Below are 18,306 nucleotides of genomic sequence, written 5' to 3' on the forward strand. Positions count from 1 at the left end.
GTGTCATTGCTCCATGGTGTAAGATCCCAGTAAATAGGAATAGTTATTTGGCAACAACTTCCCTTTCAAGTGTTTTGATAAATCACGTTGTTTTAGGCTCGCCAATGGTGAAGAGGACATGCTGCCCCCTAAAAAATTGCCCATTCATCACAAAGCTCACCTTCAAGAAGTTTAAATTCAACTAGGAAAAAAAAAAAAAAAACACACAATTTGCCAGACCTACTTGTTGTGAAATTAAGGCATTGTTCAAATTGTATTAACATTTTTTCAACAAAAGTCCTCTGATCTCTTTGCTGTTAAAAAGTTTAGCTCTTGTTTAACTCCTCATACATCACATGAAAAGCTTTTCAAAGATGACCTGCTTGAGTAGTCTGTTATGAAACCACATCTTAGTCTTTTTTTTTTACATTCTTCAAAGAAAATGTATAGAGTTTCAAGGTTTCAAACTACTCTACAGCTATTTGAAGTCAGGCTTTCCCAAAGTAAATGGTAACAAGACATAACAGGGCTCTAGACTTGTGGCACTTGTGACTTTAATCATTTCCTGTGTTTTTACTCAAATGTGTATGTGCATTAGTTGCATTTCCGACCAAATTGGTTACACTCTAGTGGCCTGTTTATAAAATCATAAAAAAAAGAAAAAAAATTGAACCACTTTTGAACTAAACTGTAGCATGTTGAACAAAATAAACCACTTTTTCAAATGACTTGAATAATATTAAGTGTATAACTATTGGATTCTTCTATATAAAATGCAGTAAGTAACTTTTTCTTTTAAAGAGACAAGAAGCTGAATTCCTCTTCAATTTTAAAAAGTAAAACAAGCTTTACATTTTAAAACATATTTTTATAATCCATCACATTTCAGTCATTTGATAGTAGCAATGTTTTTTTTTTAATATAACTTCTACATGTGTTCTATTCCTCTAAGGTTGTATTTCATATTTTTTTAATTCTCATAGTTTCATAAGACCATTCATAATTGTGCTGAGAGCTCACTAATATAATTTTTGGGTCATCCTTTCCTGAAGGTACTTCTTAACAAATTAGTCTTAGACAGTTATGACAATTCCAGGAATATGCTTTTTCCTGAGCAAAATGTCCAATATATAAATGTGATCACTAAATGGTACATTTGGAATGGAAGTAAAATCATTGATTAAATTACTTTCAATCAGTTTAGTTTGATGTCCACTGTACATTTGGAAATATTTTGCCTTTTCCCCATTCACATCCAATTTATCTGCTGCTTCTCAAATGAATCTGATGAGCTGATGAGACTGGACAGTGTGTGCGATTCAATTGCTTTATACAGGACGTGATGTGAAAAGAAGAAACATTAGGGCAGACAGAATGAGACTCAGCGATGAGTCACACACACATCAATCATGTGATCCCCTTGTTCCTAATGATTTAGACATGGCAGTTGACCAGCTAATATTACATCTGCATATATTGATCTCTCCATTCTTACAAATGAATGGGGATGTTCGCTGCAGCATGCAGGGCACGGTGTTACAAAATAATTATCCTTTGGTCATTACTTGTCTGCTGTTGTGATCTCTGACACATTCCTGCTGGCTAGACCAACAACGTGGCCAACAGGCAGCACTGGCAGAACAGAAGTGAGTGATACATAAGCAGAAGAATGTAGGAAGAGGAAATACTGCGGATGCGAGACAGAAAGGCTTGAGCCTCATACACTTGTGATTCACTACAGACTTGTGTGCCAAGGAAGGCAATGATGCAAAACTGCTTAGGGCATCTTACGGGACTGTCACAGCAGGAGAATAGAGCTGATTTTATTAGTAAGATTATTATCGCACTTCATGTAACTGGAGCAGTGGCCACTGCCTTCACTGTTAATGGTCTGTATGAGTGTTAAGGTGATTGTGTATATCATGCTCATTCATAGACAGACATACACACTCTTTCACTGGCTCTCAGATTTTTTAAACACTATTCTAAATATCTAACAATGTTAAGCAGTGTGTTTTTAATCAGGATAACAGCATTAAGTCTTCATTTTTGCATTTCCCTTTGACCACACAATGTTTCCCCATGAAATTGTGCAGCCAAAACCTATTTTAGCCATTAGCTGATGCACTGAAAAAGATAATAGATTTTATATGGTGATATTACACTGGGAGGAAAAAAAGACACCCACAATGATGTGCACTTTTCAAGATCTACTGTAATAAAGACTGAATCACAAAGCCTTAAAGATGCAAAAATAACTTATTGAACTACACCAAAAAACTTCCACAAAGAGTTTGTTTCAGTTTGTGAATTTTTGTCATGTCATGTAACATTTGATCATTTCAGTTGTTTTATTTTGTATCTTTTTTAGGGTAGGAATGCCCAAATCAAATTTTTCTGACCCCTCTACCAAGCCAAGTCATTTTGTGTGGGCATTTGCATATACTTGGCACGAGTCTGAATCTTAAATGAAGTTAATAATATTGAACAATGCTAATGGTAAGATGCATCTTTCAGCTTTGTCTTTGTTTTCCTTATTGCCATAGCTAAATGTTTCAGATAACCAAGCAAATTTTATGAGATTGAGATTACCCAAGTAAATACAAAATAAAATGTTTTTTTTAATTGATCATTTAATTTAGTAATGGAACAAAGTAAAACCAACTTCATCTTATATGAGGAAGTGCCTCTCTTGTTTGATAGTAGCTACAAATTTAGCATCACATTACCAATACCATGTTGACATTAGAAGAAATGCTATTTTCCTGGGATGCTGTTATTTTTACCCATGGTGTAGCAGGATGTACAACTTCCTCTTTTGTTGTCATTTCACAGGTTTTGTTGTTATAACACTTCAGTTTTTACAGAATTTTTGACAAGTCTCTTTATCATTGTTTAGTCATGATGACACCGTTTAGCTAAAGCCATGGAACCCTGCAAAACTTTAGATTATGTTCTTTGTTCTTCTTAGTTCCCCTAGATGAGTCATTTGTGTGCTCTTGGAGTAATTTTGGAAAGACTGGATGCCCCTAAGAAGACTCAGCCCTGTTATATGTTTTCTCCTTTCATGTGTAATGGCACTCACTGATGCTTTGTAGAAGTCCCAAAGCCTTAGAAATGACTTTGGAATTTGATATTTCTTAGATGCTGGCATGGCGTGTTGATTTTTCAGATCTTTGCTCCTACATATTCCATTTCAACAATGTCTTGTTTATATAGGAGGGATGTAACAAGGCATTGATCTATACTGATATACTGATCAAATAATTAATAGTCCAATTTCATTGATGCAAAATGTAAATATCAATGCATATTGTGAAGTTTAGCCTACGTCTTTATTTGTGTAATTTTGACATGCTTTTTTTTTTGAGTGCTCAATGCCTGTAAGAGCTTAAAAAGAAAATGGTCAAATAATGTTTTAGTTGTTTCTTGTGAGTTGATATAAATTCATGTGATTGTGTTAGAGAGGTATGTGTTGTTGCATTTTGTTGATTGCAAATTTGTGAATTGCATTGAAGTGAAATCATTAAGTATCATACTTTGTGATATTGGCAAACATTGTATCATCATCCAAACAAATCAATGTTGTGATAAAGTAGGTGTTTTACACCTCTGCATAGGTCCAACCAAAGCCAGATCTGGATGTTACTAGGGAATTGGTCCCAGTAGTTTGCAATGGTCCTTAAAATCGTTTCTCTAGGGTTCTGACAACATGTCACCTAAAACAGACAAAGCTTTGTCTCTAGTTTGTGAATCTCTCTGACTGTTCAGGTATAGAGACAATGTGCAAAGATCCAATGTTTTGCTCCTCCTGAGCTGCTTATACACTGATTGCTTTTAGCCACCAGCATGTTTTCTCTCTGTTTTAATATAATCTGTTGATGATGAGCTCATAGCATATTTTAATGCGGTTCCAACTCCTGGTTTGAAATTTCCAGTTATAGGTTTGAAATTGGTAAACTTTGGCATTTGCTAAAAAAAATAAATTTGACATTGTCAGTTAATCCAGTGTGGACAAAATTAATGGAAAAAGTTGTTTCTCTGCTTCATAAATCTAGCTCTTATCAGTGAACGTCACACTATTTGAAAACAGCTGCATTATTCACACCTCCCTTCCCCCACAGAGGGCTGTCTGGGGAAACTGAACATAGTACAAAGAGCAGGTCACGTGACACAGACAGACCAGAGGATGCAGCAGCCTTTCTCCGTTTGATGTGAAAATGTGGGTAAAAAAAGTCTAGATTGTAAGAAGAAAATCCAAATTCATTTGGTCAACAAAATAATCTGCATCGTGAAAACACAGCTTTGCCTGCTATGCACACACACATATGTTGTGATTGCCAAAGTTTAGCCTTGCAAAATGCAAAATCAGCATGCCTTGCTCTGAATGAAGGACAAGAGTTGAACAAATGTCTTGTAACCTGTACTCCTGTACAGGTTACAGGAGTTGGGTCACATCAAAGACCCAAATGACAATTGTTTAAAAAATTGCTGTACTGTAATTTACACTGTAATTTAATTAAAAAAATAAATAAATAAGTGGTTGTTAAAATAAGATTTTCATGTATGTAACAGGTTGAACAAGCCTGTTATATACATTTGTTTGCAGATAGAAGAGCTGGAGACCATAGATAATCTTAAATAGTTGACATATTCCACTTCTCCTCTGGCTTTTTCTTCTATTTTGATAAAAGTTGTGAAAGACTAAACCAGTCTTTGCTTGTATCTCTACAAGATGGGCAGAATATGGTAGACCTCTATTTTCTTGTATGTTCCTGCAACAAAAAGGAGCATAGTTCAAGCTTTTTGTGCACAGTTTCAAAAGGCCTTTATATCCTTCCAACACTCTGATGTTGATGCATGTATCTGGCATGGATTTCCTTATTTTGTCTAAGCAGGAGCAGAGTAAGGCAGCCTCTGCAATCAATGCTCAAGTTTCCTTTGTGTTCCATTTTGAATATCTGAGCCAGCTGAAACAGATGGAATCATGTCTTATACTGACTGAAAATGCTACTTATTTCTGAATAATATAAGCCCGATTTATGGAGTATCACTTTTACGGCTCTGATTTTGGCTAGAGTCCTATTTCCGTTGGTGTATAAAATGAAAGAGTGGTTTACATTTCTCACAGCCACATGTAATAAAGATGAAGAGTATGTGAAAAGAGAAAAAAAAAGAGACTCTTAAGTGTTCCACATTGGTATTGTACAATGTTTTAGAATAATAATCATATAAAATTTCAATCGGAAGTACCTTTCATAGCATTCAAGGTCATTTTGCAAAGAATGTAAAACAACAAACATGCAAAAGTCACCTAAATAGACTCTGGTGCAATCGGAAAAAGAGAGAATTGAGTCCATTTTCATGATGTAAGATCTTCTGTTGTTTTTACATCATGTTATATTTCAAGAAAACCAAGTCTCTCTTCTGTCAAACTATATTTCTACAAATTCCACCATATAAAACACAATTATGTTTGTGTTTGTCTCCTTTGTTAGACTTAAAAATATAGTGATAAGATAAATAATTTAAATCAGTCTCTCCTTACTGTCCTCTGAATTATTAGCATACATCTTTGATTAGTTGATGAAGCACAGAGTGGAGTAATAATGAATTTCAAAAATCTATTTTCACCTGTTTAGCAGGAGAGGGGCTGTCGGAGGTTAGCCCAGTGGAATTAGACACGGTAGCCGCATCGGTCAAGTCAGTTGGGGGATCTGGGGGTTTCCGCGGCTTGCTAGGCGCTTGCTCAGATTTGAAATGGAGTTTTTTGCTGCAGATACGTCTTCTTTCCACGCAGACATACAGTGGACACTAATGTTTTTGTCACTGAGTCGCACAAATTTCAGTTCTTCCAAGCATTAAACGCTGCATACTCCTCCTGCATTCTCCCACACTGCATGTTATCTGTTGTTGATCTACACTCCTGTCTGTTACCACTGACGTTGCACCCCCATATTGTGTGATTGTCATAAGATGCTCACAAGGTAACAGCAATTTAATTACTTTTTTTGCAATAATAACCCCTTTCTTCACTCATTACTTTAAAACATGTAATTGGATTAAAGTAAGGCATTACTTCTTTGTGCTACTGCACATCACTGAATATACATCTAACGTCTGTTCAGGTGAGAGGCCTTCATATTAGACATTTGAATATAATATGTCTCAAATTTCTCATGTGGGCCTATTGGAATAATAATCGCCCACTTTCTTTTACTTTGGATTCACATGTCAAGTATCTGTTTTTCCTGTTTCTGTTATTGCCAAACTATGTGTCACATCCTGAAATAGAAATGCATAATCTTGATTATGTTTTATCACATTTACATTACTGCAATACAGTATCCACATGTTTTCTTCATGAGGCTTCTAACAAAATCCTCATTGTTTTCACAATTGACTCCAATCTTGATGTAACTCAGCTTTTGGTTTATTTCAGATGGCACTTCAAGATTTCTTTCTTTTTTTTTTCTGATTTGGGGAGCTCTTCACTGACATGTGCTAGTTTACTTCTGAGGATTTCTGCGCCTTTTTGTCCCTGGCAGGTCCCTGAGGTCATGTGATCAGGGTTTGCTGATGGTGCGCCATTCCAGGTTGAAAACAGAAGAAGATAAATCCTTTCTAGTGAGCCCAGACTCTGAAACTCTCATTTTCTGTGCATGAGATCAGTGGACTTTGAGGGTTATTTTAAAAGTAAGGAAAAACATATTTTTTAAACCAATTTCTTAATTTTTCTATTCATATATATACATTGTCTTTTAGGCTTCAGTTAATTTATTGTAAAACACTTCTTTATCTTGAATGGTACTATGGAAATAAAGCTTTGCTTACTTATGTACCCACTTGACATTTATTTTTAAATCAGATTGTGAACTGAATCAACTTTGAGCTTGAGTCCATCAGAGTAACACAGAGACACAAGGAACACAAAACACACTCATCCCTAAGGAAAATTTAGAGAGAGACCAATAAGCTTAAATGCACCTGAAAACAACTTCAAAAAGGGATAACCTGAGAAACAACAGATGATTATTTTATTAATTTCAAAGGAAAAACATTACGTGTTTGTTTCACTCATTTCAAACACAGTGTTACTTTGTCATGTTGCTGGTTTCCATCTCCAGACCTACATTTTCTATCCTATGATTTTCAGTTTCCCTGGGCTTCCAGCAATTCATTTACATTTTATCAACTGTCTTCATTTTCTTTCCTTCCCACCGCTGTGGCAGTCATTTATTCACTACTCTCATCTCGAGCTTTGTCTCAGTCTCATGTTGTATGTACTTTTCCTCTTCATAGCTGTCTCCTACTAAGCCCATCTCTGATACAGTCACCTTGTTAACACTTTAAAGCTGTTAAGATCAGAGAGCTTGACAAGCTGGGGTGAAATGTGGCAGGCCTGCTACTGATTACACAGACTTAAATATAAGACAGCCAATTTGCTCCCAATTTGAAACCCTCAATAAGCTAAAGATTCAGTGCATTCCCTTTGCAAATGTAAAACCCTGCTCCACAAATGCATCGGTAGTCTACTTTACTCGATTTGGCAGTAGAATTTTATTGTAATCTAATGTTTTTGTCCTAACAAATAAACATCAACTTCGGCAAAAAAAAAAAAAAAAAAATGCTGAGACTGGAAATGTGCTTTTTTATGACCCAAAAGTTACATTATTTTTTAGAGAGCAAAAACTGACAGCAACAAGGGCTTCCAGGACAACATTTGTTGGGAAAAAACTGACAACTTGCGCTACTCTTTAAATCGCAGGTTCAGTAGTGCATGTTAAGTGTTGACCAGTATGTTTAGATAGTAGTGCAACTTTCTTTTTTGCATAATAAGGTCTGGAGTAATAAAGAGTGAACCCCAGCTGTGAGGCAGCCCTCTCATTCTGCTCAGCTTTTTTGACACACTGATTTTCATGCTATTACCCCAGTGGATTCCCCACTGGGAAATTACATGTATTATCTACCAAACAATAATAATAATAATAATAATAATAATAATAATAATAAAAACTGCAAAACATTTCAGTGACAAGTCAAAAAAAAAAACTTTAAATGAGTCTGTATAGATTCCTGATATCTGCAGCCCTTAATCTCTTTTTAACAGTTTGTCAGTTATAACGGTTGTAAAGGCACCTCATCCAACACTATGCCAGAAATCAGTTTAGCACTTCCTACCACTTAGAAGCTTATATGTCCCCAAATAACTATACAGCTGCAGATGGCAGCTGGACTCCAGGATGCTTGTTGTTTATGTTGTAAATTGTGAGCTGAGGCCCACTGCAGTGATTCTGTGTGATGGACAATGCTCTTAGGGTGCGTTCACACTGCAGCCTGAAGTGACCCAATTCCGATTTTTTGGCAATTCCAATTTTTTTGCCGGGGTCGTTCACACTGCCAGTAAATGCGACCTGTATGCGTTCTGCAGTGTGAACGGGCAAACGACCTGAAAGTGTCCCGCATGTGCAGTAGAGCGTCAACGTTCTCAGTGTTCTGCCAACCGCCATGAAAAGAAGAAGTGCTCAGTGTTTGCGAAGTAAACGTGGAGGCTAACGGTGGAGCTTAGCTTACATATTTGAAGTTGCATATTAACAACTTAATCCTCATATTGTCCGTCATGGTTGTGGTTTTTCTTTCCGCTTGCTCGAATCAGGACACAAAATAGTGAGATTTGTTGAGAATAAGTGACGTTCAGTTCGGATGAAGGCGACATGGACGTTAGGTCGCATTTGAATCGGATACGTATCGGATACGGGTCACATTCGAAAAAGAATCCAACCTGTATTGTTCACACTGCCATGAAAACATCGGATACAGGTCGCATCACGTCAAACAAATCTGAATTGGGTCACTTCAGGCTGCAGTGTGAATGCTCCCGACACACAACCCTTCAGTTTTGCAAACTGATCTTTTTGTTAGGTGGCTGTGATGGTTGATACCTGTAATTTTCTGGAGTGTTTCAGATGACAGCAGGGGATGTAATGTTAAACATTTTAGAGAGACAAAATGACACAATCATTACAGGTGCCTATTGGTTTCAAATTACTGTGTTCACTAAATCCTAAAAGTTATTGCAAGTTTAACACCAACGACAATGGGTCTTATTAAGAGCTCACCATCTGCTCATTTATTTGTGGCAACTCCAGTATCTCCAAGCATGTGCTTTAAATTCACTGAGGAAAGATGAATTAGGTGGATTACATTGGTATTGTAACAAGACAGAGTAGCCTTCCCACCTTGGGAGTATTCTCTTCACTATGGTTGATGCAATTTTGTAGAATCACACAAATCTATTCATGCAGGACACTCGAGCGCTGACTTAATTTAGACCTGTAGCCCGTTTTTTCAGATAAAGTCTCTAGCCTGCTGAAGACAGACAGGCTAGAGATGAAGAAAGAGTGTCTCTCGTTAGTCACAGTGTTTGAGTGGAAATGTGGGATCCTAATAAGATGGAAGAAACGGTTAGATCAAGTTAAGGTGGGAGGTCTGTGTTGCTGAAGTGAGTGAAGCAGAATACAACAGCATCCTAAACCGACTCTGTTGGAAAACAAATCTTAAGTGCTTCGTTCAAGGATTCAAGCAGTATAATCACACTTCTCTGTGTGTGTTCTATTCATTCTGTTCTACATAAATGTGGGTTAAAGCATTTTGTAGAATCAATGAAAAGAGTTTACTAGGCACCTTTTTTTACCTTCAATTGTCAAATATATTATATGTCAAAATTGCTTAAGAAGGAAATGGTCAGGCTAATCTGAAGCTAAAACACAAAAGATGTCATTTGATTTATTGATGATCAGTGAGGGAAAAGCATTTTAACTATGTGAAATATCGGAAATGAACATAAGTTTACACTTGTGCTTTGATAGGCACAAGGAAAGCTTGATATTTCTTTATGTCATATTTGCACCCCAGGTTATGTTTTTGCAGTGCAAGGGACTTGCACTCTCATTCTGACCTTTGGTACTCAAAGTCCACTTTAGCTAAGTTAACTTAGTTTTTGTTTTTAGTCTACCAGCTTTTATCACACTAAGGAGGATACACTGACAGAAAGATGGGTATAGAAAGCCTGAGGGTGGAAATTAATCCAGGAGAAAGGAAAACCCACAATGTTTTTACTTGTGTGTGGGGGTTTGTGAATGAGCAGGCACAGTAGGTTGTGTGTGTGTGTGACTTGGAGCAGATGTTGGTAGAATGATGTTTCCATAGTCCTAGTATTTGTGCAAGTGGATCAACATTTAATGAAAACATATCCCAAATGCACACACATTTCTACACAATCTAATTTAGAAAAACAAAGGCTGAGTAAGAGTGAGTGTCCGGAAGAAAAAAAAAAAAAAAACTTTGCGATGAAGGAGTAAGCTCACTTTTATTGGATATCTCTGAGTCTGGACCAATGAAACTTTTTTTATTATCCTAACTGAAATATTGATACCTCAAAGTACCCAGCAGTATATTTTTCCCTGACTGTTCTTGTATTTCTCTTCCAGATGATTCACAATGGTGAGAGAGGGCAAAAACAGACAGACAAAAGAATGTGGGAGAAAATGGATGAGGGAGGCAATATCAGGGTACAGGCATGCGTTATTTTGCAGTTTTACGACAAATACTAAATGAAAATCCCTGGAAGGGTATTAGAAGTCTGTATTTAATTAAGCCTTTATAAAATATTAACCAGGAGGACAGGGCAATTTCCCTTCTCCCATGGTTTCCTCAGTGGATTGAACTATAGTTACATTGCAAGGACAGCTTTGAATTATGATAATAGATAGAAGGTGAATGAGAGTGAGAGAAAAGCATGTCCAGAGTGCCCACTAAAGAGCCAAAGGGGATGTTGGGATGAGGGACTGATGCTTCTCTTACCACTACGCCAGGAATGTCTTCAAATCACAAGGAGGAACAACGCTTTGATTTATTGGAGGTCAGTTAGGTTCACTTTTCAGCCCTGGCGCCTCTCTGTCTCTTCCTTTTACAATCTTTTAACAGCCTTTGATTCCCTAATTTGAGAGTCACATCCTGTGAAGGGTGCATTGTACAAGCAAGGTGTAAATTTGAATTAAAATAGAGTCTTCATCAGGTGCAATGATGACAGTTTGTAAAAAGAAAGGGAAGCAGACCTAAATATACAGTTCCATTTAGAGAAAAAGATAAGGGAATCGATGAAATACCTCCTGCATTCTAGTTTCATTTGGCCTCATTTGATGACTAAATGTAATTTGTTTGACAAACAATCTAACAGTCTGTCTGGTGTTTGCAAACAGACAGGCCACAAACTAACCAAAAAAGCTACTTGCAAAAAATATTTTAGCAGTTGTAAATGCACTTTGCAGCAACTAATCCACAAAAGGAAAAATACACTTAATCTCCATTCTTACTGATTTATCTGTACAAAAAAAGATGTTAATATATGGAAGAGTTTAACACATTTTAAAAACAGAACAAGCTGGAAATATAAAGTTGACCAAACCTTTGCAGTAGCTGTACCACATTTTTAAGTTTACCATTTTATGTATTAACTGCTCATACCACACAGATAATTAAATTAGAGCTTTGTATTCTTATTCAGTTTTTCTTTTTCTTTTTATCTTTTATCTCACTTGTTTTATATGCATGGTTCGTTGGTGCACAGTTGTTCTTGATGCTCTTTCTCCTGCCTCGGTTCACTCCTTATGAAACTTATGCAGATTTTTGAACGGATCACCCTGACCATCTTCTCAAGGCTCTAGCTAAACTATTTGTTAATGCAAAGTTTCCTATCATGCTTTTCCCTAGACTTATTGTTTATAATTGTTTATATGATTTACTCATATTATTCAAATTTTCTGAGATACTGAATTTTGAATTTTCATTATGTTGAAGTCATACTCATTAAAAATAAATGCTTGAAATATTTAACTGTATGTTTGATGAATCTATTGTATGAGCTTAGTTTTATGAAATGATTTTTTTTTTTACTTTTTCATGATATTTTTTTTAGCTATACTGGGATATAATTTTGCTTATATGCCATGTCTTAGCACTACTTTTCACCACAAGAGCATAAGAGAGATTTATAGAGTACACACCATCTTACTAACCAAACAGCATCTGACTGTTACATAGATGTCTTAAATCAAACAGTTGATAGGTATGTTAGATACCTTCAGATTAAAATGTGCTCTTCAGCGAGCTTGCATGACTTGAATATGCTGCAGTTCAACCAAATAAATTCACCTAGCTCTTTATCACAGAGGTCTTCATCAATCCATGTACCCCCCACATTTTTACTGTCACTGTCTTAGTGATCTAATATGTGGGGGCTTGTCAGTTTGCTATTTCATGTTTCCATTTTCCTCATCAGTGATAAATCAATTCATAAGTACCATGTAGACATTTTGTACTAGCATTGACAACCAATAAATCAAAGTAATGTTGTCATCAACTTAGAGGTTACAATAAGGAATTGGAGTTATTTGATTGCTATAAATAGTGTATCAACTGGAGGTTAGTCAGAGTAATTTTTTTGTTGTTGTTCAGGGGTCACATTCTGGCCACAGGTTCCAAAAGGAATCGGAATTACAATAGATTACAATATGATGTGACAAATATTCAGGAAATAAGATTATAGTCAAGTTGTAAATGAGACGGTAAGTAAATAACTAAACTACTTTGAAATTGTGGTGTTGCATTGAAACAAACTCTGTAGGGTTTCTCCTGTTTTGAGCCTTAATTTGCATTGAATTACATCTGTATCCAATTTCAGATCCATACAGACTCAGATGAAGGTGAGGGCAATATCAAGTACACCATCTCAGGAGAGGGGGCAGGCTCTATCTTCATCATCGACGAGCTTACAGGGGACATACATGCTACAGAGAGACTGGACCGAGAGGAGAAGGCTTTTTACACGCTTCGAGCTCAGGCCCGAGACCGTCTCACCAATGCCCCTCTGGAACCGGAGTCCGAGTTTGTCATCAAGGTCCAGGACATCAATGACAGTGAGCCCCAATTCTTGGAAGGCCCCTACATCGGCAGTGTGGCAGAACTGTCACCTACAGGTAAGCTACACGTCTTGCTGCACAGTTAGGCAAGTGTCCTCTGAATAAGATATTTGAGGCTTTGAATACAGAATGGCTTCAAGCTGTCTATGGTGTGTAGAGATTTTGGTTATATAACTTCTATTTAAACTCTGCATTAGAGGTGTGTATACTGTAATGCTACTTCCTTTGATCAAAGAAAGCCTGAAAGGTCTCTAGAGGCCACAGTTCCTCCTCCAGTATAATTGAACATCAAAGGAGATGACATGTTAGAAAGTAGAATTGAATTTAAGTAAACTGTGCAAAGTGACATACAGCTTTAATCTGTTGGCAAGAATGAAACTGAAAATTAGTGTGACAGAGCTGGTAAGTAAAAGAAGCAAAGGCGAAAAACCTGATGAGATTCGGGGTTTGTTCTGACAAAAGAAATGTTTTTAGGAAAATGATGTTGAGCAAGAGGGTTCGGGGGGAGGTACATAAAGTACAAGAGAGGTGCTTGGAGAAAAGCAGATGATTGTGACAGTAAACCCTACTGGTAAAGCTTTTAACAGTGACACAATACTGCTAATCCTGACAAACATGTTCTTATTGTTAGCAACCTTATTAGCAGAACCCCATGGCTGCCTCAAATTCTCAGTGGAATGGAAAAGAAAGGTGAAAGTAGGGTGTATGAGGCTTCATTAGCATGGCATTAATGTCAAAAACAGCTGATGTTTAATAAACAAAATTCTGTTTGGCTGCCAAGCGATATCACAAAACCATGTGTGATCAGCATGTTGTGCGTGACTCTGCGTGTGTGCGTGTGTGTGTCTGTGTTTATTCACATGCAGTAGAGGTTCAGTAAACAGGGGCACGTTTTTGTTTGAATGACTACAGGAGTGCTGCAAAATGGAATGAGTTTTACCCTATTCAAGCCTGATTGGAATTAATTCCTGCTTCCTCAGCATGATCCAAACCATGGGCATTTTCTGCCGACAGTGTGCTCCAAAACTGAATGGGGTGGAAGAGTGAGTATGAGCATGACTGAGAGAGAGAGGCAATAAGATAGGCCGAAAAAAAGGTGAAGTAAAAATAAACTGAAGAAAGAAAGACAGAGTTCTGAAAACTGTGCAGCCCTCTTTAAGCAGACAAAAGCAGGCCTGTTACGAAAGAGAAACATGGACTAACAGAGGCTTTACTTAGTTAATAGCAGTTAATGCACTTTTAATTGCCATGACCCTTCCACCTTTTTTTGACCCTGTCTCGCTTCAGTCAAATTACGCACTAAGTAGGTGTGCAGTTCATGTTTTAAACATGATTGTGCTGTATTCGCCTAATGAGATAACATTAAGTGCTTAGTCAAGCATTCTTCTGCCCTGCCAGTCTTTGCTTCAGTTCTGCATTACTGAACATCATAAAGCCAGTGATATTTTTTTATTTTTTTGACGTGTCTACAATAAAGTCACAATAAAAAAAGTGAAGAAGAAAAATAATAAATTCCTGGCTAGACAATGTTTACTAGCACTTGTCTTAGTACTTGTGGAGAGGCAAATCATCATGGTGGACCAAATGCTTAAAAAGGGGGACCAGACAGTGTGCTTCCACTGTTGAGAGATGACACTTCCCAGCTCTGGGGAAGTCTGTGGTGTTGAAACAAAGGCTCTGACTGACTACCAAATGTTGTATTTAGGAGGACCAGTATGGTATTTTGCCAATAGTGATACTTTTCCTCACAAAATACAATTCAAAACCCATGAGCAGTGTTGCTGTGCCTGCAGTAAGCATTGGTAGTGTTGATGAACATGAGTGCATTCCTTCTGATCTCTATTCTGATATTGAGTCTGTAATAATACCATTCTGTTTTCCAAAAACAAAGTGGGTAAATATTTCTTGTGAAAACAGTGAAGAAAAAAATATTTTCATGTTGACCGAACAGTAAACTGTGAATGTGGTTTTGCCTCCATAAAGGAAAATATGCATTCTTAAGGTGTAATGGTTTTATTGTGATTTATTAATAAGATTATTCACATTTAGCAAATGTCTTAGCATCATCCACAGTTTCTCTAAAATTTATTCCAGTTGTCAGTGTTTTTGTAGTTTATTTTGTGTGTTTGCAGATGATTTTTGACTTCGTGAAATGAGGAGGGTGTAAAAGCTTAGTAACACGTTGTGTATTCACGATTTTGTTCTTTTCTTGCATGAACCCAGGATATGCTTGAAACCCCGTTGGAATCAGCAGTTTTTTATAATGTAATTTTGAACACGGCTCCTGTGATGTGAAGCAGGGTTGCATTTTATGCTGTGATTTGAAGCAGGTTGCGAGCATTAGCCACACCAGGGATTTGCACACTATGCTGTTTTACAGCCAACTGTATAGGGAAATTGTCTTGAAACACACAAGGCTGTAATAGTAGGAAAGTAATCAGCAGTCAGCTGCCTGAGGCATATTCATCTTTACTTATCACTCCTGTCATGTCTTCCTATGCCATTCTTAGTCATGGCGTCAAAGACCTCTATTCTGTCTGTCCCTTTTCACACAGGCTTTCTGTCTCTTTGACTATCTGCCTATTCAGCATTTTTACATAAATAACAATTGTGCGCATTATGTTTTCTCTCTGCATTAGTGGGATAGAGTAAGTAATGTGCAGCAATGTTATCCACATGAGATGAGATTCCCTGGTTAAAACTTAAATCTGCAATAAAGACTTTGGCCAGGTTCCTTTCACCCTTAACCTCTCATTATTAGCCCAGGAAAGACACTTTAGGAGGTTAGCATTCTGGTTGTTTTGATGAGTTGGGGTAGTGTCAAGGGGAATGCCTTCACTGACCTAAAAAAAAATTGAATATTCTTGAAAACAAAAAGATAGTGGTTGCTAAGAATATATATATATATATATATATATATATATATATATATATATATATATATATATATATATATATATATATATATATATATATATATATATATATATATTAACATTTCTCAGTTTGATGTGTTTTTATTTCTCAACAAGCAACTATGATCCAGTTTGATTTACTCTGAAGTATTATGTTTTGTATATTTTTGCTATTCATCAATTCAACAACCAGAAAAAAAAGGATGCTGATTACTGCTGGAGGATAAATAAGTGTTTGCAATTAATTAGTGGAATCCAACAAAGTATGAGGTTAAAAGCAGTGTCCAATGCTTCAGTGGATTATTGTAACTACTACCTGAATGAAGGCCCAATGGGAGGAGTATCAGAGATCTTTTAAATAATCTACTGTTGTGTCAAATATGTGATCTAAATTTACTCCTAATGGCGCTTTTGACTCAACATTTTACCACTTTGTTACATTTACATTCGTGTTATATACATAAAGATCACAGATGAATCATATTACAATATCAAAATATATCCTTTGCTGAATATGTTGAATGATACTACTTACTTACAACTTAATGGTTTTATTTCTCTGTCTGTTCAATTCTTATTTAATTTCAAATAATGGATCCATCATTAATGCAAATCATCCACAATGTTAAAAGTTAATGTTGCCTCAGTTTCATTTATGAGATAATGGTAAGAGTACAGGTCTGTCCATTTAAACACACATTCTTCTATTATGAATAAGATCCAATCTATCTTTGGCAAAAAGCCCTGAGCTATCCCTTTGGACCCAACTGCATTATGAAGGCTACTTAATGCCGCACACTAGGACAAGATGCAAAATTAAAAAGTTCCATAACTTTTAGTATTAGAAGGATTTCTATTTGCTGTAAACAATATGCAGTTGATATACATATACGTTCTTATGCAGAAAGATTCAAAACTGCTCCACTTAACAGCATCATGATGCCTTAAAACATATGTGCAAAATATATTTTATGGAAAATTGCTACGAGTTACTTCAGTGAAGCTACATTGAAACATCTGCTAAATGTGAATTTGATTCCAAAAATCTAAATTCTGTTTTCACCAAAAGACAAGCATCTCCAAGGTTTTGTGTACCTTTTCTACACATTCTGTACATGTGCTTTTCCACACATGTGCTTTTACAAAATATTTATTTTTGTGAGGGTTTGGGAAATGACGGTCTGATGGGACAACCCCCACTTCCTCACTGTCTGACCGTGACATTTGCCGCGCTCCTCCTGAGCATCATGCTAAGACTAAGGAGGGGTGACAGGGGCTCATGAGTATCAAAGTGTACACCATGTATTCATAAAGAAAAGGGTATTAAAAATTCACAGCCAATATCATATCACAGTAAAGGAAGCGATTCATATTTTAAAAGAATATGAAAATAAACCTAATTGAAACTAAAGACTGATGAAGACAAGATTGACACTGGTCGGAAGACTACAAAGAACATGGAAGTAATGCAGGAATTCTTAGTTCGTACTGGTTGAGTTCTGCAGGTCATAATTTCCTGTACTCTCTTTTTGTCTGCACTAAAGAATAGGGTTGAACAATATAATCTATTTCTTCCAAAGAAAACATGTAAGCCTGGCTTAAAGTTGGGTTTAGCACAAGAACAACGCAACATATTATGAAAGGAACAACGTGGCAGCATCATTCTCTTGGGTTACTTTCTTAAGATAGACAAACTAGACGCAATTCTATTTGGAAAGGTGGAAAGAAACAAAAAAAAAACAACAAAAAAAAAACAGGAACGGTCCCTTGTTTCAGTTTTGACCCAAAACCTTGAGACTTCTGCTTAAAAACGAAGAAAAACAGAAATAGAGTGTTTTTTTTTTGTTGTTTTTTTTGGTAACACTTTATTTGAAGGGGGTTGAATAAGACTGTCATGACACTGTCATAAACATGTCATAACACCTGTCATGAACATGAATAAGCCTTCATGAATATTTATGACTGTTGTCATACAGCGTCATTCGGTAAATTATGACACTTTTAATACGTAGTAGACATTATTCAAAATGTCTTTGTTATGACAACTTGACATTAACCAAGAAATCATTACTGTTTAAACTTTACCTTTAATAAGATAAAGTTACCTAATTTTTAAAGTGCAATCAGTAATACTTTTTTAACAAATTTATGTCAGTAATGATTTCTTGGTTAATGTCAAGTTGTCATACCAAAGACATTTTGAATAATGTCAACTTTGTATTAAAAGTGTCATAATTTACCGAATGACGCTTTATGACAATAGTCATAAATATTCATGAAGGCTTATTCATGTTCATGACAGGTGTTATGTCATGTTTATGACAGTGTCATGACAGTCTTATTCACCCCCCTTCAAATAGTTTTTTTTTTTTTTTTTTTTTTTTTTTTCCCCCCAGGTGTTTTTTTTTTTTGGGGACCCCCTTAAAAAAATT

General features: G+C 36.2%; 1 protein-coding gene across 1 annotated transcript in view; it reads left to right on the plus strand.

Moving 5' to 3' along the window:
• Positions 1-18,306, plus strand: part of cdh22 (cadherin 22) — a 104,152-nt gene that overhangs the window by 6,478 nt on the left and 79,368 nt on the right. The window contains exon 2 of the mRNA XM_015052492.1: positions 12,722-13,016. Within this exon, the coding sequence (XP_014907978.1) occupies positions 12,722-13,016 (295 nt within the window). The remainder of the gene's footprint in view (positions 1-12,721; positions 13,017-18,306) is intronic.

Source organism: Poecilia latipinna, unplaced genomic scaffold, assembly GCF_001443285.1.
Source record: "Poecilia latipinna isolate Pla-1442-1.1 unplaced genomic scaffold, P_latipinna-1.0 Scaffold1114, whole genome shotgun sequence".
Lineage (NCBI taxonomy): Eukaryota > Metazoa > Chordata > Actinopteri > Cyprinodontiformes > Poeciliidae > Poecilia > Poecilia latipinna.